This window comes from Colobus angolensis, unplaced genomic scaffold, assembly GCF_000951035.1.
Source record: "Colobus angolensis palliatus isolate OR3802 unplaced genomic scaffold, Cang.pa_1.0 Scaffold168, whole genome shotgun sequence".
NCBI lineage: Eukaryota > Metazoa > Chordata > Mammalia > Primates > Cercopithecidae > Colobus > Colobus angolensis.
The window spans coordinates 5,457,587-5,474,611 of NW_012114799.1; the positions used below are offsets into that span (position 1 = coordinate 5,457,587).

Below are 17,025 nucleotides of genomic sequence, written 5' to 3' on the forward strand. Positions count from 1 at the left end.
CGCCACTGCACTCCAGCCTGGGCGACAGATCAAGACTCCATCTCAAAAATAAATAAATAAATAAATAAATTTGTTTATTTTAACAAATAAATCGTTCAACGGACCGTTCATTCACATCATCTTTTTTTTTTTTAAGATGGAGTCTCGCTCTGTTGCCCAGGCTGAAGTGCAGTGGTGCGATCTCAGCTCACTGCAAGCTCTGCCTCCTGGGTTTACACCATTCACCTGCCCCAGCCTCTTGAGTAGCTGGGACTACAGGCGCCTGCCACCACGCCCGGCTAATTTTTTGTATTTTTAGTAGAGATGGGGTTTCACTGTGTTAGCCAGGGTGATCTCAATCTCTTGACCTCGTGATCCACCCACCTTGGCCTTCCAAAGTGCTGGGATTACAGGCGTGAGTCACCGCGCCCGGCCCATTCAAGAATCTTTATAGTCGTCCTCCTCTCATTATGCTGTGTTTTTGTATTTGTTTTTTCCATAGCTCTTCAGTAGGTTACCTGCAACATCCAGGATCAGAACAAGTACAGTTTCCTCGAACCACTTCACCATGCAATTCCCAGCAGCTTCAAGGCCACCAATGTACAGGTATGAAGAAATCAGTGAAAATAAGATAACAGTTGGTTCATACGAGAAATAGTTTGATTAATTTCCTTAGGCATTTCTACAAAAAGGTTCTCAATTTGTGATGTGGTGAGATAACACCCACAATATTGAGGGTGCTGTACTGAATCAGGGTTAATGTGCAGTCCACTTCTTTCTTTCCTTCTGCTGCTGCTATCACTACTATCCTGATTCTCCTTTCTCAGAAGTATTCATATTCTCTAGGGTTATTTCCTATGCCTTCTCTCATTACTCTTCCAGCTGTTGTTTACTCCAACTTATCTTTAGGATAAGTGAGATGTTTAGGCCTACAGAGTCCATCGTAACTGTTTAAACACACAATACTTGTAGTATGATGCACTAGGGCTTCAACCTACTTTTCTTAGTTAATAGTAAAATTTTATTCAGAAATGTAAAATTACTACTGTTATCCTAGTGTTCAGAAACACCAACTAGTGGCTAAAATATACTGACTAGCATCCTAATTCTGATTTTCAGCTGGGCCACCACCGCCACCTGGTGGTGGGATGGTGATGATGCAGCTCAGTGTACCAAACAATCCACAATCTTGTGTTCACTCACCCCCCCAGTGGAAACAAAACAAATATTACTGTGACCACCAGAGAGGACAGAAGTGTGTAGAATTTAGCAGTGTAGACAATATCGTCCAGGTAAGATGGTTTTGCTCATTATCATTTTGAAACGTTACATTTTTGTTACATATTTGTTACTTGGGAGATTGACTCGCAAGGCTTGAATTTGAAATCCTGTCAGCCAGATTAATAAAAGAATTTGGACTGGGTGCGGTGGCTCTCTTCTGTAATCCCAGCACTTTTTGGGAGGCTGAGGCATGGGGATCACCTGAGGTCAGGAGTTTCAGACCAGCCTGGCCAACATGGTGAAATCCCATCTCTACTAAAAATACAAAATCAGCTGGGTGTGGTGGTAGCATGCATCCCAGCTACTCGGGAGGAGAATCACTTGAACCCAGCGGGGCAGAGGTTATAGTGAGCAAAGATCATGCCATTGCACTCCAGCCTGGGCAACTAAGAGTGTAACTGTGTCTCAAAAAAAGGAAAAAAAGAAGAAAAAGAAAAAGAAGCAGTATTTATTTAAGTATTATTTGCTAACTTCTGCGTGTTCAAAAAAAATTTTTTTAACTTCAAAAGATAAACTAGATCTAAAATTTGGTGAAGGAAAACAAGCATTTAGCCTACCTTTCCCATATGACTATATATTAATGTAACCAAATAGTTGATAAGGGAATGTTCTTTGGAGAATAATCCAGTTAATAAATGCAGAAGCAATGGTAGAATTAGAAAATTGCCAGAAAATCATCAGCAGACCTTAAAAATACTAGATTAAAAAGTTTTGGTTGAGAAACTGCTCACTTAAAAAAAAAAAAACTTTTGAGGGGTATTTTAAATGGATGAATTAGACAGACAGCCCTGAATCCACTGATCAGTTGTAACATCACTAAAAGTGGGCCAGGCAAACATTATTTACCTCGTAATGTCGCACAGAAGGAAGTACACAGCATTATTTGTGATATACTCTTACCAAAATTTGAACCTGAATCTATTCAAGACTCTAACCCTAGCTACTAGTTTATGGGAAATATAAGAAACAAAAACAAATTACCTGATCCCAGTGGGATATTTTACTTGACAAATTGGCCCTGTTACTTTAATAGATGGCATTTTGAAATAGGAGCTTAGTCTGTTATACATTAAAAGAGACTCAAGAGGTATAATATCAGATATAATATATGGATCTTATTTGGATATGGAATGATCCAAAGACATTTTTTAAGGCCAGGCGCGGTGGCTTATGCCTGTAATCCCAGCACTTTGGGAAGCTAAAGCAGGCCTGGAACGCAGGAGTTCGAGACCAGGGTGGGTAATATGGTGAAACCCCATCTCTCTAAAAAATACAAAGAGTATTCAACCATGGCAGTGTGCACCTGTAGTCCCAGCCACTCAGGAGGCTGAGGCAAGATTGCTTTAGCTCAGGAGTTCAAGGCTGCAGTGAGCTATGATCATGCCACTGCACTCCCCCCTAGCAACAGAGGGAGACCCTAACTCTTAAAAAAAAAAAAAAAAAAAAAAAGACCCAGGCACGGTGGCTCATGCCTTTAATCCCAGCACTTTGGGAGGCCAAGGTGGGCAGATCACCTGAGGTCAGGAGTTTGAGACCAGCCTGGCCAACATGGAGAAACCCCATCTCTACTAAAAATACAAAGCTTAGCTGGACATGGTGGTGGACGCCTGTAATCCCAACTACTCAGGAACCTGAGGCAGGAGAATCGCTTGAACCCGGGAGGCGGAGGTTGCGGTGTTCCGAGATTGTGCCATTGTACTCCAGCCTGGGCAACAGAGCGAGACTGTGTCTAAAAAAAAAAAAAAAGTTGTCCATTATATACAAATGTTTGTATACTGAAGTATTTACAAGTAAAATGCTGAGATTTGCTTTAAATACTTCAGGAAAAACAAAGCAGGGGTGATGACAGTTGAACCTGAATGATGGGTACATGGAATTTCATTATGCTTTTCTATCTATACTTTTACATACTTGAAATTTTATAGAATTAAAAGGTTTTATCTTTTGTCGAGACAAGGTTACATTCTGACACCCAGGCTAGATTGCATTTGCACAATCATGACTTACTGCAGCCTCAATCTCCTGGGCTCAAGCAGTGTTTTCACCTTAGCTTCCCAAGTAGCTGGGACTACAGGTACACACCACCACACCCAGCTAATTTTTCATTTAGAGACAGGGTCTGGCTCTGTTACCTAGGCTGGAGTGCAGTGACATGATCTGGGCCTACTGCAACTTCCATCTCCTGAGCTCAAGCCGTCCTCACACCTCAGCCACTTGAGTAGCTGAGACCACTGATGCACACTACCATGCCCAACTAATTTTTTTTTTTTTGTATTTTTTGTAGAGACAGGTTATTGCCATGTTGCCCAGGCTGGTCTCGAACTCCTGAACTCAAGCGGTCCACCTGGCTCAGCCTCCCAAAGTGTTGGGATCATAGCCTTGAGCCGCTTTACCCAGCCAGGTTTTAACTTTTTTTAAAAGATAGAGGTTGGGCATGGTGGCTCACACCTGTAATCCCAGCACTTTGGGAGGCCAAGGAGAAAGGATCACTTGAGTCCAGGAGTTCAAGAGCAGCCTAGACAAACAATATAGTGAGATCCCATCTCTGTAAAAAAATTAAAAATTAGCCAGGTGTGGTGGTGTACACCTGTAATTCTAGCTACTTGGGAGGCTGAAGCAAGAGGATTACTTGACCCTGAGTGGTAGAGGCTGCAGTGAACTGTGATCACACTACCGTACTCCAGCCTAGGTGACAGAGTGAGACCCTGTCTCAAAAAAAAAAAAAAAATGGGGGACAAAGGTTATTATAGATCAGCTCACAAACTATTGATGGCCATTAAACAGATGAAAATATAAAACTACTTTTCATCTATATAATTGGGAAAATTCAGGAAGACCAGTAATCTGCCGTAGTAATAGTTTGGCAAAGATCAAGTTATAAGCTCTCTTGGACTCTCTCAGTGGTAGTATAAATTAGTACAGCTCTTTGGAATGCACTTTGGAGACATTTTTCAAAATGTAGAGTTTGATCCACAGATATGCTTCTGGAACTTTATCCAGTAAAAATTATATAATAAGTGCAAAAATATATGTCCAATATTTCTTTTTTCCCTGTTGTGATATTGAAAAACTATAAACAGTCTTGACATTCATCAGTGTGTAACTGATTATTCCTGTGCAATTTAGGAAAATGCCCTTGAGTGTGTGGTACTGAAAAGAACAAGATACACCTACTATTGAGATGGTAGTTTCTAAATAACCAGTCTCCATTAAAAGGAACTTGGGCCCCTTAGAAAAATAACTGCTGCCAGAGTTGGTGCAGGGAAAGTACCAGATGGGCATAGGCCATCTTGACTGTGCCAGAAAGTAAGGAAGGGATGGAAGAAAAATAGGGACATGTTGAAGAATACAGGATCAGGAGTGGAGATTTGGGGCGTAAAACAGTGATAGAAATGAATGATCATCCATAGAATAAAATAAGAATTCATGAGTCCATACTGATAAAATCAATAAATGGAAAATGAAACTCTGTCTTACTTTAGTGTAAGGTAAAGTGATAAATATAGAAGGAATCGTGAAATTAGAAGATCACCACCAAGAAACCATCAGGCAAGAGTCACCACTAGAGGTTACACAATTAGTGGGTGAAATTCTGATGAAAAGCAGAATTTTTTTTTTAAAGTATCTCCCTACAAGATACTTAGAACTACAAACGAAAAGAATTGTCATTTACCATGGAGAAACCTGATAGGCACCACATTCACAAAGCAGCCAAAGTAAATATCACCAGTACTGTGATGACAGATAGACAGCGGGTTCCTTCTGAAGTGATCCATTGAGAAGGACACATTACTTCTCTGGTGTTCCTTCCCCAAATATATAACATGAACTTTTTAATGAGGAGACAGCAGACAAACCCAAATTGAGGGACGGGCAGTCTACAAAATAACTGATCTTCCGAAACAAATCTTCAGAAATGTCAAAGTCATGAAAGAAAGAAGCAACTGTGGTGTTCTGCTTCGGATTCAAGAAGATTAAAGAGCCATGACAACAAAAGGCAGCCCTTGATTCTAGTCTGGATTCTGGACTTAAAGGGAAATATTTTTCTTATCTTTTGCTATAAGGGACATTAGTGGGACACTTGGCAAAATTTAAATTAACTGTAGATTAGATAATACTATTATGTTCTGGCTTTTATTATTCTATTTTGATTATATTTTTAAAATCCTTGTTCTTAGGAAGTAGACACTTAATTATTTTGGGTTAAAGGAATATCATGTGAAATTCACTTTCAAACAGTTCCAAAAAGACACAGTGATATATATGTTTATATGTGGGTGTATACACACACACACACACAGTGTGTGAATGTGTGTAATAAAGCAGTGTAATAAAAGGTAACATCGGCCGGGCGCAGTGGCTCAAACCTGTAATCCCAGCACTTTGGGAGGCTGAGATGGGCGGATCACGAGGTCAGGAGATCGAGACCATCCTGGCTAACACGGTGAAACCCTGTCTCTACTAAAAAATACAAAAACTAGCCAGGCGAGCTGTAGCCCCAGCTACTCGGGAGGCTGAGGCAGGAGAATGGTGTAAACCCGGGAGGCGGAGCTTGCAGTAAGCTGAGATCCGCCCACTGCACTCCAGCCTGGGCGACAGAGCGAGACTCCGTCTCAAAAAAAAAAAAAGGTTAACATCATTTGGGAAATCTGGGAATTCTTTTACAATCTTAGGAACTATTCTCTAATGATGAAATTATTTAAATATGAAATGTTACAATATTTAATATGAAAAAAGAGTGAGTTAGCTGTATGGATTCTCTCATGCAAAAATATTGGCAATATTATTGTCCAGGTTAAAAAGCAAGTTTCGAAAGTAGGGCACCTGTAAGACACTGTCTTAGTCCATCGCCCAGGCTGCAGTGCAGTGGTGCACTTGTGGCTCACTGCAGCCTTGACCTCCCCGGGCTCAGATGATCCTCCCACCTTAACCTCCCGAGTAACTGGGCTTACAGGCACGCCACCACACCTGGCTAATTTTTATATTTTCGGTAGAGACAGGGTTTCACCATGTTGCCCATTTTTGTGAAAAATGAATGTATGAATGCATATGCATAGAAACAATCTGTTGGCTGGGTGCAGTGGCTCACACCTGTAATCCCAGCACTTTGGGAGGCCGAGGTAGACAGATCACAAGGTCAGGAGATCGAGACCATCCTGGCTAACACGGTGAAACCCCATCTCTACGAAAAAAAAAAAAAATTAGCCAGGTGTGGTGGCGGGCACCTGTAGTCCCAGCGACAGGCTGGGACTGAGGCAAGAGGCTCAGGAGGCTGAGGCAGGAAAATGGTGTGAACCTGGGAAGCAGAGCTTGCAGTGAGCCGAGATCGCACCACTGCACTCCAGCCTGGGCAACAGAGTGAGACTCCGTCTCAAAACAAGAAAAAGGAAAAAAAAAAAAAGAATCTGTTACCGGTGTTTATTTTTGGGAGTTGCAGATTACGTATTTCTATAATGTTTGAATTATTTTCTAACAAGGACATGTTTGTAATCAGGAAGAATAAAAAATAAGCCTGCCCAAAATGCTGACCCATTTTCTTGACATATTATAATTGCAGCACAGCCCTCAACTCAGTAGCCCCATTATTTCACCAGCTCAGTCGCCAGCACCAGCTCAGCTGTCCACTCTGAAAACTGTACGTCCCTCTGGACCACCACTTTCCATCATGCCCCAATTTTCTAGACCTTTTGTCCCCGGGCAAGGTAAGTGTACATGAAACTAGTCACAGCTTTAGAGAATTTAAGACATCCATTCCCAGTCACTGGTAATTTATCTTGGTAATACTGCCTTTCTATTTTCCACAGAGCTGCATCTTCACCTACACTCAGGCATGTCTATTTGTGACCATATGCTCTCCTAACCTTAATGTATCATTGCTGTTTAATAATTATTAATTCAGTAATTACTTATATTTAGTAATTACATGATCACATTAAAATCGCTTTAACTTATTCTTAGAATCCATTCCTCTATAGTAATAATACACAGTTTTCTACATTTTTTCGGTATTTTAATTTCTATGTTAGAGTAATATATATCAAAAGTTTATCCAGGCTGGGCGCAATGGCGTACACCTGTAACCCCAGCACTTTGGGAGGCCAGTGCGGAAGGATCACTTCAGGCCACTCAAGACCCTGTCTCTAGAGAAACTACGAAAATCAGCCAGAAGTGGTGGCACATGACTGTAGTCACAGCTACTCAGGAGGCTGAAGCAGGAGGATCACTTGAGCCCAGGAGTTCAAGACTTCGTGAGCTCTGATTATGCCACTGCATTCCAGCATGGACAGTGGAGCAAGACTGTGTCTCAAAAATAAAACAGAAAAAAGATTATACAAAAATGTATTCAACAATCATTTATTAAGGAAATGGCTATGCCCTTGGCGTATAAAGATGAATAAGGAGAAGGCCTTACCCTCACTAACCCTTACTCTACTTGGGGGAGCAGATATGCAAGCAGATGATTATAAACTAATATGGAAATCATTTTATTTCCTAGAATTTGTCCTAAGGATAATGCACACAGAGATTTATATACAGAAGAGTTTATCCTATAGGAAAAAAATTTACAAACCTAATTCTGTTCATCAATGAGGAATACTTAAATTATGGTATATTCATACCAGGAATATTATGTGGCTATCTAAAGAACCATTAAAAAGGGGCAATTTTCAGGCTAGGCACGGTGGCTCACACCTATAATCCCAGCACTTTGGGAGGCCGAGGCAGGTAGATCACAAGGTTAGGAGTTCAAGACCAGCCTGGCCAAGATAGTGAAACCCCGTCTCTACTAAAAATACAAAAAAAGTAGCTGGGCGTGGTGGCGTACACCTGTAACCCCAGCACTTTGGGAGGCCGAGACAGGTGGATCGCGAGGTCAGGAGTTCGAGACCATCCTGGCTAACACGGTGAAACCCCGTCTCTACTAAAAATACAAAAAACTAGCCGGGCGAGGTGGCGGGCGCCTGTAGTCCCAGCTACTCGGGAGGCTGAGGCAGGAGAATGGTGGAAACCCGGGAGGCGGAGCTTGCAGTGAGCTGAGATCCGGCCACTGCACTCCAGTCTGGGCGACAGAGCGAGACTCCATCTCAAAAAAAAAAAAAAAAAAAAAATTACACAGACATTTTGAAGTAGTACGCAGATGTCTAATAAGCCATTGAAAAGATATTTAACATCAGTCATTATAGAAATGAATATTCAAGCCAGAATATCACTTCACACCCATTAGAATGGCTATAGTCAAAAAGACGGACAACACCAAATGTCGGTAAAGAATGTTCTCACTTGCCAGGCATGGTGGCTCACGCCTCAGCACTTTGGGAGGCTGAGGTATGTAGATCACTTGAGGTCAGGAGTTCAAGACCAACCTGGCCAACATAGTGAAATCCCATCTCTACTAAAAATACGAAAATTAGCTGGGCATGGTGGCACATGCCTGTAATCCCAGCTACTTGAGAGGCTAAGGCAGGAGAATTGCTTGAACCCGGGAGGCGGAGGTTGCAGTGAGCCAAGATCACACCACTGCATTGCAGCCTGGGTGACAAGATTGACACTCCATTTCAAAAAAAAAAAAAAAAAGAAGAATGTTCTCACTTGTAAGTGGGAGCTAAACATTGATGGACACTAAGAAGGGAACAATAGACACTTGGGCCTACTTGAGGGGGATGGGTGAGGATTGAAAAGTACCTATTGTGTACTGTGCTTATTACCTGGGTGACAAAATAATAAGTACACCAAACCCCCACAGCATGCAAAATCCACATGTGAATATTTAACAAACAATGTTGGTAAAGATACAGAGCTACTAAAATCCTCACACATTGGCGGTAAGAGTGTACAATGATGAAACCGCTTTGGGAAAAGGTATGGTAGTTTCCTAAGACTTTAATCACTTACCATACAACCCAGCAATGCCACTCCTAGGGGAAAGAGAATTGAAAACATGGTTACACAGTCTTGTATATGAACATCTATAGCAACCTTATTTTATAATAGCTCAAACTGGACATGACCAGCATGTCCATCAACAGGAGACTGGATAAACAAATTGTGCTATATCCTTGAAAGGGTACTACTCAACAGTAACAGTGAACAAAGCAAGCTACTGACACACAACAACATGATGACTCTCCAGGTCACGATGTTAATGAAAAAATAAGACAAAAAGAGAATATATTCTATATGAAATTCAGCTGCAGACAGACTAATCTGTGACGTTAAAAATCAGATAGTAGTAGAGATGGAGTGTGGAACTACTGGGTAGGGGCTGGAGGGAACTCTTCCAGGGATGAAAATGTTCTTTAAGGGGGGTGGTATGGTTACACGGACTTTTACAATTGTTAGAATTCATCAAATTCAACACTTGGAATGTTTATTTTATTGTATGTTAATTATATCTCAATTTCCTTAAAAACTTACACACACACATATGCATGAGTCAGCCCACACATGTAGAAGACTGAAAAGATATACACCAAAATGTTAAAAGTGATGAAATTACCAGGGTGGGTTTTGTTGTTGGTTTGTTCGTTGTTGCTTGTTTTGAGACACTGTCTTAGTCCATCACCCAGGCTGCAGTGCAGTGGTGCACTTGTGGCTTACTGCAGCCTTGACCTCCCCAGGCTCAGATGATCCTCCCACCTTAACCTCCTGAGTAACTGGGCTTACAGGCACGCCACCACACCTGGCTAATTTTTGTATTTTCGGTAGAGACAGGGTTTCACCATGTTGCGCAGGCTAGTCTTGAACTCCTTGGCTCAAGCAGTCTCCCCACCTTGGCCTCCCAAAGTGCTGAGATTACAAATGTCAGCCACCACACCCAGCACCGGGGTGGTTTTTATTTTCTCCTTTGTAATTCTCTATCTCCAAATTTTCTACAAAACAAATTCCTTATTAAATTTAGAAAAAAGGCTAGGCGTGGTGGCTCACACCTATAATCCCAGCACTTTGGGAGGCTGAGATGGGTGGAGCATGAGGTCAGGAGTTTGAGAGCAGCCTGAAACATGGTTAAACCCCATCTCTATTAAAAATACAAAAAAATTAGTCAGGCATGGTAGCACGTTCCTGTAATCCCAGCTACGCTTAAACCCTGGAGGTAGAGGTTGCAGTGAGCCAAGATCGTGCCATTGCACTCCAGCCTGGGTGCCAGAGCAAGACTCCATCTCTAAATAAATTAATTAATTTAGAAATTGCATATTTTAAAAAGATAAATTGAAACAGTGTGCATCATACAGTCTGGTATGAATGCTGCAAGAGGAACACCTAGCCCAACCTATTAGGAGGGGTCTTTGTACTGCTGACTGTAATCTCACCTCCATATATGAAAAAAATAGCTGGGCGTGGAAGCTGAGGCAGGAGAATCACTTGAACCTGGGAGGCAGAGGTTGCAGTGAGCAGAGTTGGTGCCACTGCGCTCCAGCCTGGGTGACACAGCAAGACTCTGTCTCAAAAAAAAAAAAAAGGAGTTATCTACTAGATATAAGTGTTTGTATACTGAAATACTTACAAGTAAAATGCTGAGATTTGCTTTAAATACTTCAGGAAAAACAAAGCAGGGGCGATCACAGTTGAACCTGGATGACGGCGGGTGCTGTATGCTTTTCTATCTATACTTTTATATACTTGAAATTCTATAGAATTAAAAGGTTTTTATCTTTTGTTGAAAAATTTTAGGTGTCTTTATCTAGGGGATTCCAGAATTTTTAAACAGCTTTCTCTGTTAATGCTATTAACATTAAACAGCTATTCTGTTAATGCTAAGTTTTTGAGCCTCATTAAATTTTTAAAATTTCATTGTTGTAGCACTTAACTCTGACTTCTTCACAACTATTTTCTTTCTTTTTTTTTTTTTTTTTTGAGACAGAGTCTCACCCTGTTGCCCAGGCTGGAGTGCAATGGTGCGATCTTGGCTCACTGCAACCTCCACCTCCCAGGTTAAAGCTATTCTCCTGCCTCAGTAGATGGGATTACAGGCACGCGCCACCCCAAGTAGATGGGATTGCAGGCACGCGCCACCATGCCCAGCTAATTTTTTGTGTTTTTGGTAGAGACGGGGTTTCACCATGTTGGCCAGGCTGATCTCGAACTCTGACCTCATGATCCACCCGTCTCGGCCTCCCAAAGTGCTAGGATTACAGGCGTGAGTCACTGCACCCGGCCTTCACAACTATTTTTTATACACCTTCACACGTCACTCAGCATCTCTGATCTCAGTGCCAAAACCCCATGTCATATCTGCCCTTCCATCTATAGGTTGGGAAAGAGCAAGTGTGTCATGTATATGTCCTGCCAGGGAGCTGCCCAGGCGTCTTTACTGTGTTCACCCGGAAGGAGCCCTGTGGAATGGCAAGAAGTCCACACCTTGCTTCTTTCTGTTATGAAGCTCTCAGGAGAAGGGGTGCACAATTTCCTGGGGATGCTTTCCTAGCACCTACTGATAACCCTCCTGCAAACACAAAATGTACTAAATTTGAGAACTTACGATTATAAAATAAAGGAAAATTTAACACAAAAATCTTATTCTCCAAGGCAAAGTTTTTGCAGTCAGCAGTTATTACGCCTTTGCCGTGTGATGGCTTTTGGCTTTCCTGAGTGAAAGGAAGCAATTGGAAGATCTCCATCCTCACTAACCCACACTTGCTGATTTAGGAAGGGGATGCTTACGAATAATGACACTTAAGAACTACACAACTTTTTCTAAACAGGTTCAAATTATAAATGCAAATTTCACTTAAAGATTAAGAAGAGCAGACTTAAGACCTAGGATGTACAATTACCCATTGGTTAAAACTATTAAAGTGTGTTTGAGTATATGTAAATGTGTACATGCATATATTATATGCATAAATTTATAGCAATTAATAGTGAATTGGGGGAGATAAAGACTTAATGTTTATCCAGAGTTTATTCCTTCCTCTGAAAGGTAAGATTTTAATCATAATAGAATGATGTAGATTTCAGCACCTCAAGTGATTGGCATGTGTGTTGTAGTTATTTTGGTGTATTTCATATGGGATGTTAGGATTTAGTGTCATAGTTTTCTTAGATTCTTCCTCTTCCATATCTTCAAAGTGTACAGAGAAGTTTCTCTCCATCCTATCTCTATTCATGTAGTTCCTACCATGCACCCTGCTTCCTAACCACTGTTATTAGTCCTTAATCTTTTCAGAATTTTGCCTGGGCTCTTAAAAGGATATGTGGAAATTTTTAATTCTTCTTTAAAATGTCATTTAGCCAAGCGTGGTGGATTGTATCTGTAATCCCAGCAACTCATGAGGTGGAAGGATTGCTGGAGGCCAGGAGTTTGAGACCAGCCTGGTCAACATAGTGAGAATCTATCTCTCCTAAAATAATATTAGCCAGGTGTGGTAGTTTGTGCCTGTAGTCCCAGCTACTTGTGAAGCTGAGGCAGGAGGATCACTTGAACCCAGGAGTTCAAGGCTGCAGTGAGCTATGATTGCACAACTGTACTCCCGCCTGGGTTGTCGACAGAGCAGTACCCTGTCTCCAAAAGAAAAATGTCAGTTATCTATACTTTTTTTTTTTTTTGAGGCGGAGTCTCGCTCTGTCGCCCGGGCTGGAGTGCAGTGACCGGATCTCAGCTCACTGCAAGCTCCGCCTCCCGGGTTTACGCCATTCTCCTGCCTCAGCCTCCGGAGTAGCTGGGACTACAGGCGCCCGCCACCTCGCCCGGCTAGTTTTTGTATTTTTAGTAGAGACGGGGTTTCACCGTGTTAGCCAGGATGGTCTCGATCTCCTGACCTCGTGATCCGCCCGTCTCGGCCTCCCAAAGTGCTGGGATTACAGGTTTGAGCCACCGCGCCCGGCCTATCTATACTTTTTTTTATGCTACCATACTTGCTTCTTTCCCCTGTTCATCTTATTTTGAACAATTAGAAAACTCTGGCAAGTACTTTTTTATTTTTATTTTTATTTTTTTGAGACAGTCACTCCGTCACCCAGGCTGGAGTATAGTGGCGCCATCTCGGCTGACTGCAACCTGTACCTCCCAAGTTCAAGCAGTTCTCATGCCTCAGCCTCCTGAGTAGCTGAAATTATAGGCGTCCACCAGCACGCCCCAGGCTAATTTTTGTATTTTTATTAGAGATGGGGTTTCACCATGTTGGCCAGGCTGGTTTCGAACTCCTACTGGCCTTAAGTAATCCGCCTGCCTCAGCCTCCCAGAGTGCTAGGATTACAGGCATGAACCACCGTGCCAGCGTCTGGCAAGTATTTTTTAACTGAGGAAAGAAAAAATGTAAATATATTTTATTGACTTTCAGGAGATTCCAGGTATCCATTACTTGGCCAGCCTCTGCAGTACAACCCTCCTGCTGTTCTGCACGGACACATTCCAAACCAACAGGTATAAAAGACAACTAACCTCCTAGACTTTGTTGCAGAACATCGTAGCTCCCTCAGAGTGTAAGGGGCAACCCTGAGCCCACCTGTTGGCACTGCCCAAGGAGAGCTCTGTGCCTCGGCCAGTTGATTTACACAGATGATCACTGGCTCCATCAGGAGCAGAGCAAGGGAGAAGATGGCGTGCTGCTGGGCAGAGCAGGAATTCCCTAGTGCCACCCAAAGGCAAGGCAGTGGCTAGGAATTGGGGCACTCTTGCTAATGAAGGACCATCAGCAAGTGATTGGTCATAATGGACAGGAATGTCACTGCCACAGAGGCAGAATTCAGAAGGCCTGGGACTGATTTTCTTCTGCCAGAGTGCAAAACCCAAACTAAAGGTGTTTGGATGTTAAGTTTTTAAACAACCAAAGTGTGTTTTGCAGCATTATTAACCTTGTTTCTCAACTATTTTTGGGTTTTCAGGGTCAGCCTGGCAGCAGGCATGGAAACCGAGGAAGGAGACAAGCTAAAAAAGCTGCATCCACCGACCTTGGAGCAGGAGAAACAGGTATGTCTCTGAGGGGCAACTGGATATGGGTCTACAAACTGGTGACGGTCTTTAAGAATACACCACAGCACAGAAATGGGTTTTCCTCTTCCTAGAATCCTGCAAAAAGTCATAATAATTGTTGCCGTCTCTGATTTAAGATTCTTGGATATGTTCCTATGACTGTGTGTCATTTGAGATATGAGAGTATATATGGTACGATACAGGTAGGTTTAGGAGGGACAGAGGGGCCAAAGGGAAATGTGTGAGAGGAACAAGTAGAATGAAACTCTTAGCCTCTTAGTTCTTTGAGAAAGGGTTTGTCCTTACATCCATGTGGGAGAGAGTCTGAGTCAACAAATATATTGCCTCTCTGTGGTAAAGTGCCTTCAAGTTTGTACTTTAACTTTCTACTCAGCAGCCTTGTGGTGTGGTTAGGGCAAGTGCTTTTATTTTATTTTACAATGGAAATGTGAAGTTCAGAAAAATGTTTGAGATCACCTAATTTAGAGAAGCCACCATACAATGCTTCTTTTTATTTGTGCAACTGCCAGTAAAGACTGACATCAGTAGCTTAATTTTATTTTATTTATTTATTATTTTTGAGATGGAGTTTCATTCTTGTTGCCCATGCTGGAGCACAGTGGTATGGTCTCAGCTCACTGCAACCTCTACCTTCCAGGTTCAAGCAATTCTCCTGCCTCAGCCTCCCGAGTAGCTGGGATTACAGTCACCCACAACCACGCCCGGCTAATTTTTTGTGTTTTTATTAGAGACGGGGTTTCACCATGTTGGTCAGGCTGGTCTCAAACTCCAGACCTCAGGTGATCCGTCCACATCAGCCTCCCAAAGTGCTAGGATTACAGGCACACCCAGCTCAGTAGCTTTAACACTATTAGCCCTCTACCCCTTGCCTATGGGGTAAGTAGGAATGATTTAAAAGATGGATGTCCCTGGCCGGGTGCAGTGCCTCATGCTTGTAATCCTAGCACTTTGGGAGGCTGAGGCAGGTGGATTGCCTGAGCTCAGGAGTCTGAGACCAGCCTGGCCAACATGGTGAAACCCCATCCATCTCTACGGAAAACAAAAAATGAGCTGAGCATGGTGGCAGGCGCCTGTAGTCCCAGCTACTTGGGAGGCTGAGGCAGGAGAATCGTTTGAACCTGCAAGGTGGAGGTTGCAGTGAGCCAAGATAACACCACTGCACTCCAGCCTGGGCAACAGAGTAAGACTCCATCTCCCCAAAAAAAAAACAGATGGCCCTAAAAGTTTTAGTTTTGTGTATTCGAATGGTCATTTCCCATGTCATATTTGAGTCTACAGTGCTTTTTTACCCAACTTTTTTGGTAACAGGGATGTATTACTTCTGTACCTTTTCTATTCTAGTTGTTGGGAAGGTCTTGGAAATTACTGAACTACCAGACGGAATAACTCGCATGGAAGCTGAAAAGCTTTTTGGGGAACTCTTTAAAATTGGCGCCAAGATCCGGTGGCTCCGGGACCCCCAGTCGCAACCACGTCGTCACCCCCTCTGCTGTGGCAGCGGGGACAACACTGTCAACCCTGAACGCTCTAAACCCAGTGACTTGGCCTCCACCTACACCGTCTTAGCCACATTCCCCTCCATTTCAGCTGCACAGAATGCATTGAAGAAACAAATTAACTCAGTTAACAAGTTCAAGCTGAGAACAAGCAAGAAGCACTATGACTTTCATATTTTGGAAAGGGCAAGTTCTCAGTAACAGCCACCTTTGGACCCTCGCCTTTATGGTTCCCCTGCCCTCTCCCATCTTTGATTGGCTTGGTGTTTGGAGCTTCTGTTAACATTATAGAGACTCCTAGGATGTGTGTTCATGGCGTTATAGCTTTTGAAGAAAGGCCAGTGATCCAGCAAAGGGGGAAATATATGCATTTCACCCCACATGACTGTAGGAATCCACGTCAGAATGATACAGAGTTAGCAGGTTTTTCTAAGGAAATGCCATTCAAATGCTTCCTAACTTTTATAGTTATTTTGTTTTATATTTCCAAATTCTTGTATCAGATCCAAAGCTCTATTGTACAGCAAATTATTCTTCAAAATGATTGTAACCAGTTGCAACCTGTATTTCTTTTTGCAGCCAGCACAATGTGACCCAACTTAAAATTTGGGGGAAAAAGAATGCAGGAGTGAAATAACCAAGTCAAAACCATGTACTATCTCCTTGGGGGTTAGGGATGCTAAGAAGAGCCCACAAATAGAGGATTACTCTTCCCCTGAATCTCTAAACTCAGAAACAATTGCCAAAAAATACATAACTCTTCCCTGTAGGACCCTTTCCTTATTCATTTAGGTAGTGTGAACATTAAGTATAAAATAAATTATGTTCTTAATGCCTCTTAAACCACTTACATTCAGAGGGGAACAGAAATCATTCTAAGCAGGAAAATACTTCCACTTTTTTTTTTTTCAAGTATCTCTCTAATAACTAAATGCCACTTACTTGCATTCCCCTCCTTGTGGATTTTTTGTCACCTAAGGAAATGCATTTGATGAGTGCTGGAAACTTCTTAAGTGCTTTACAGTTTGTTTTCATTGTTTGCAGCGGATCACTGGACATCAAAGATTCATTGCACTTATGAACAAGGAACCTTCTTTTCAATTTCTGTGTAATTTGCAAGGCTGTACAATGTGTGCTGATGCAAGCCTTTTTCAGTTCAAGAGAATAAATGTTTACAAATATAGGCTCACTTTGTCTTTTTTTTAATTAAAAGCACCTTCTAAATGAGTGTCAGCTTTGAAGACAGTAACCTTTTTGGAAGATTTAAGTCAATTTCAAACTTACAGAAGATGAAAAACAGTAAACCACCTCATTTTACAAATGTCCCAAACATCCTTT

The 17,025-nt window shown here is 42.2% G+C and overlaps 1 protein-coding gene across 4 annotated transcripts in view; it reads left to right on the top strand.

Moving 5' to 3' along the window:
* R3HDM1 (R3H domain containing 1) overlaps nucleotides 1-16,870 on the top strand; it is a 200,677-nt gene extending 183,807 nt beyond the window's left edge. For all 4 annotated transcript variants that reach the window (XM_011937729.1, XM_011937730.1, XM_011937728.1 and 1 more), the window contains 6 exons: nucleotides 482-585; nucleotides 1,099-1,271; nucleotides 6,818-6,962; nucleotides 13,539-13,621; nucleotides 14,083-14,167; nucleotides 15,533-16,870. In XM_011937729.1, the coding sequence (XP_011793119.1) occupies nucleotides 482-585; nucleotides 1,099-1,271; nucleotides 6,818-6,962; nucleotides 13,539-13,621; nucleotides 14,083-14,167; nucleotides 15,533-15,888 (946 nt within the window). In that variant the 3' untranslated portion in view covers nucleotides 15,889-16,870. The remainder of the gene's footprint in view (nucleotides 1-481; nucleotides 586-1,098; nucleotides 1,272-6,817; nucleotides 6,963-13,538; nucleotides 13,622-14,082; nucleotides 14,168-15,532) is intronic.
* Nucleotides 16,871-17,025: the final 155 nt, after the last annotated feature.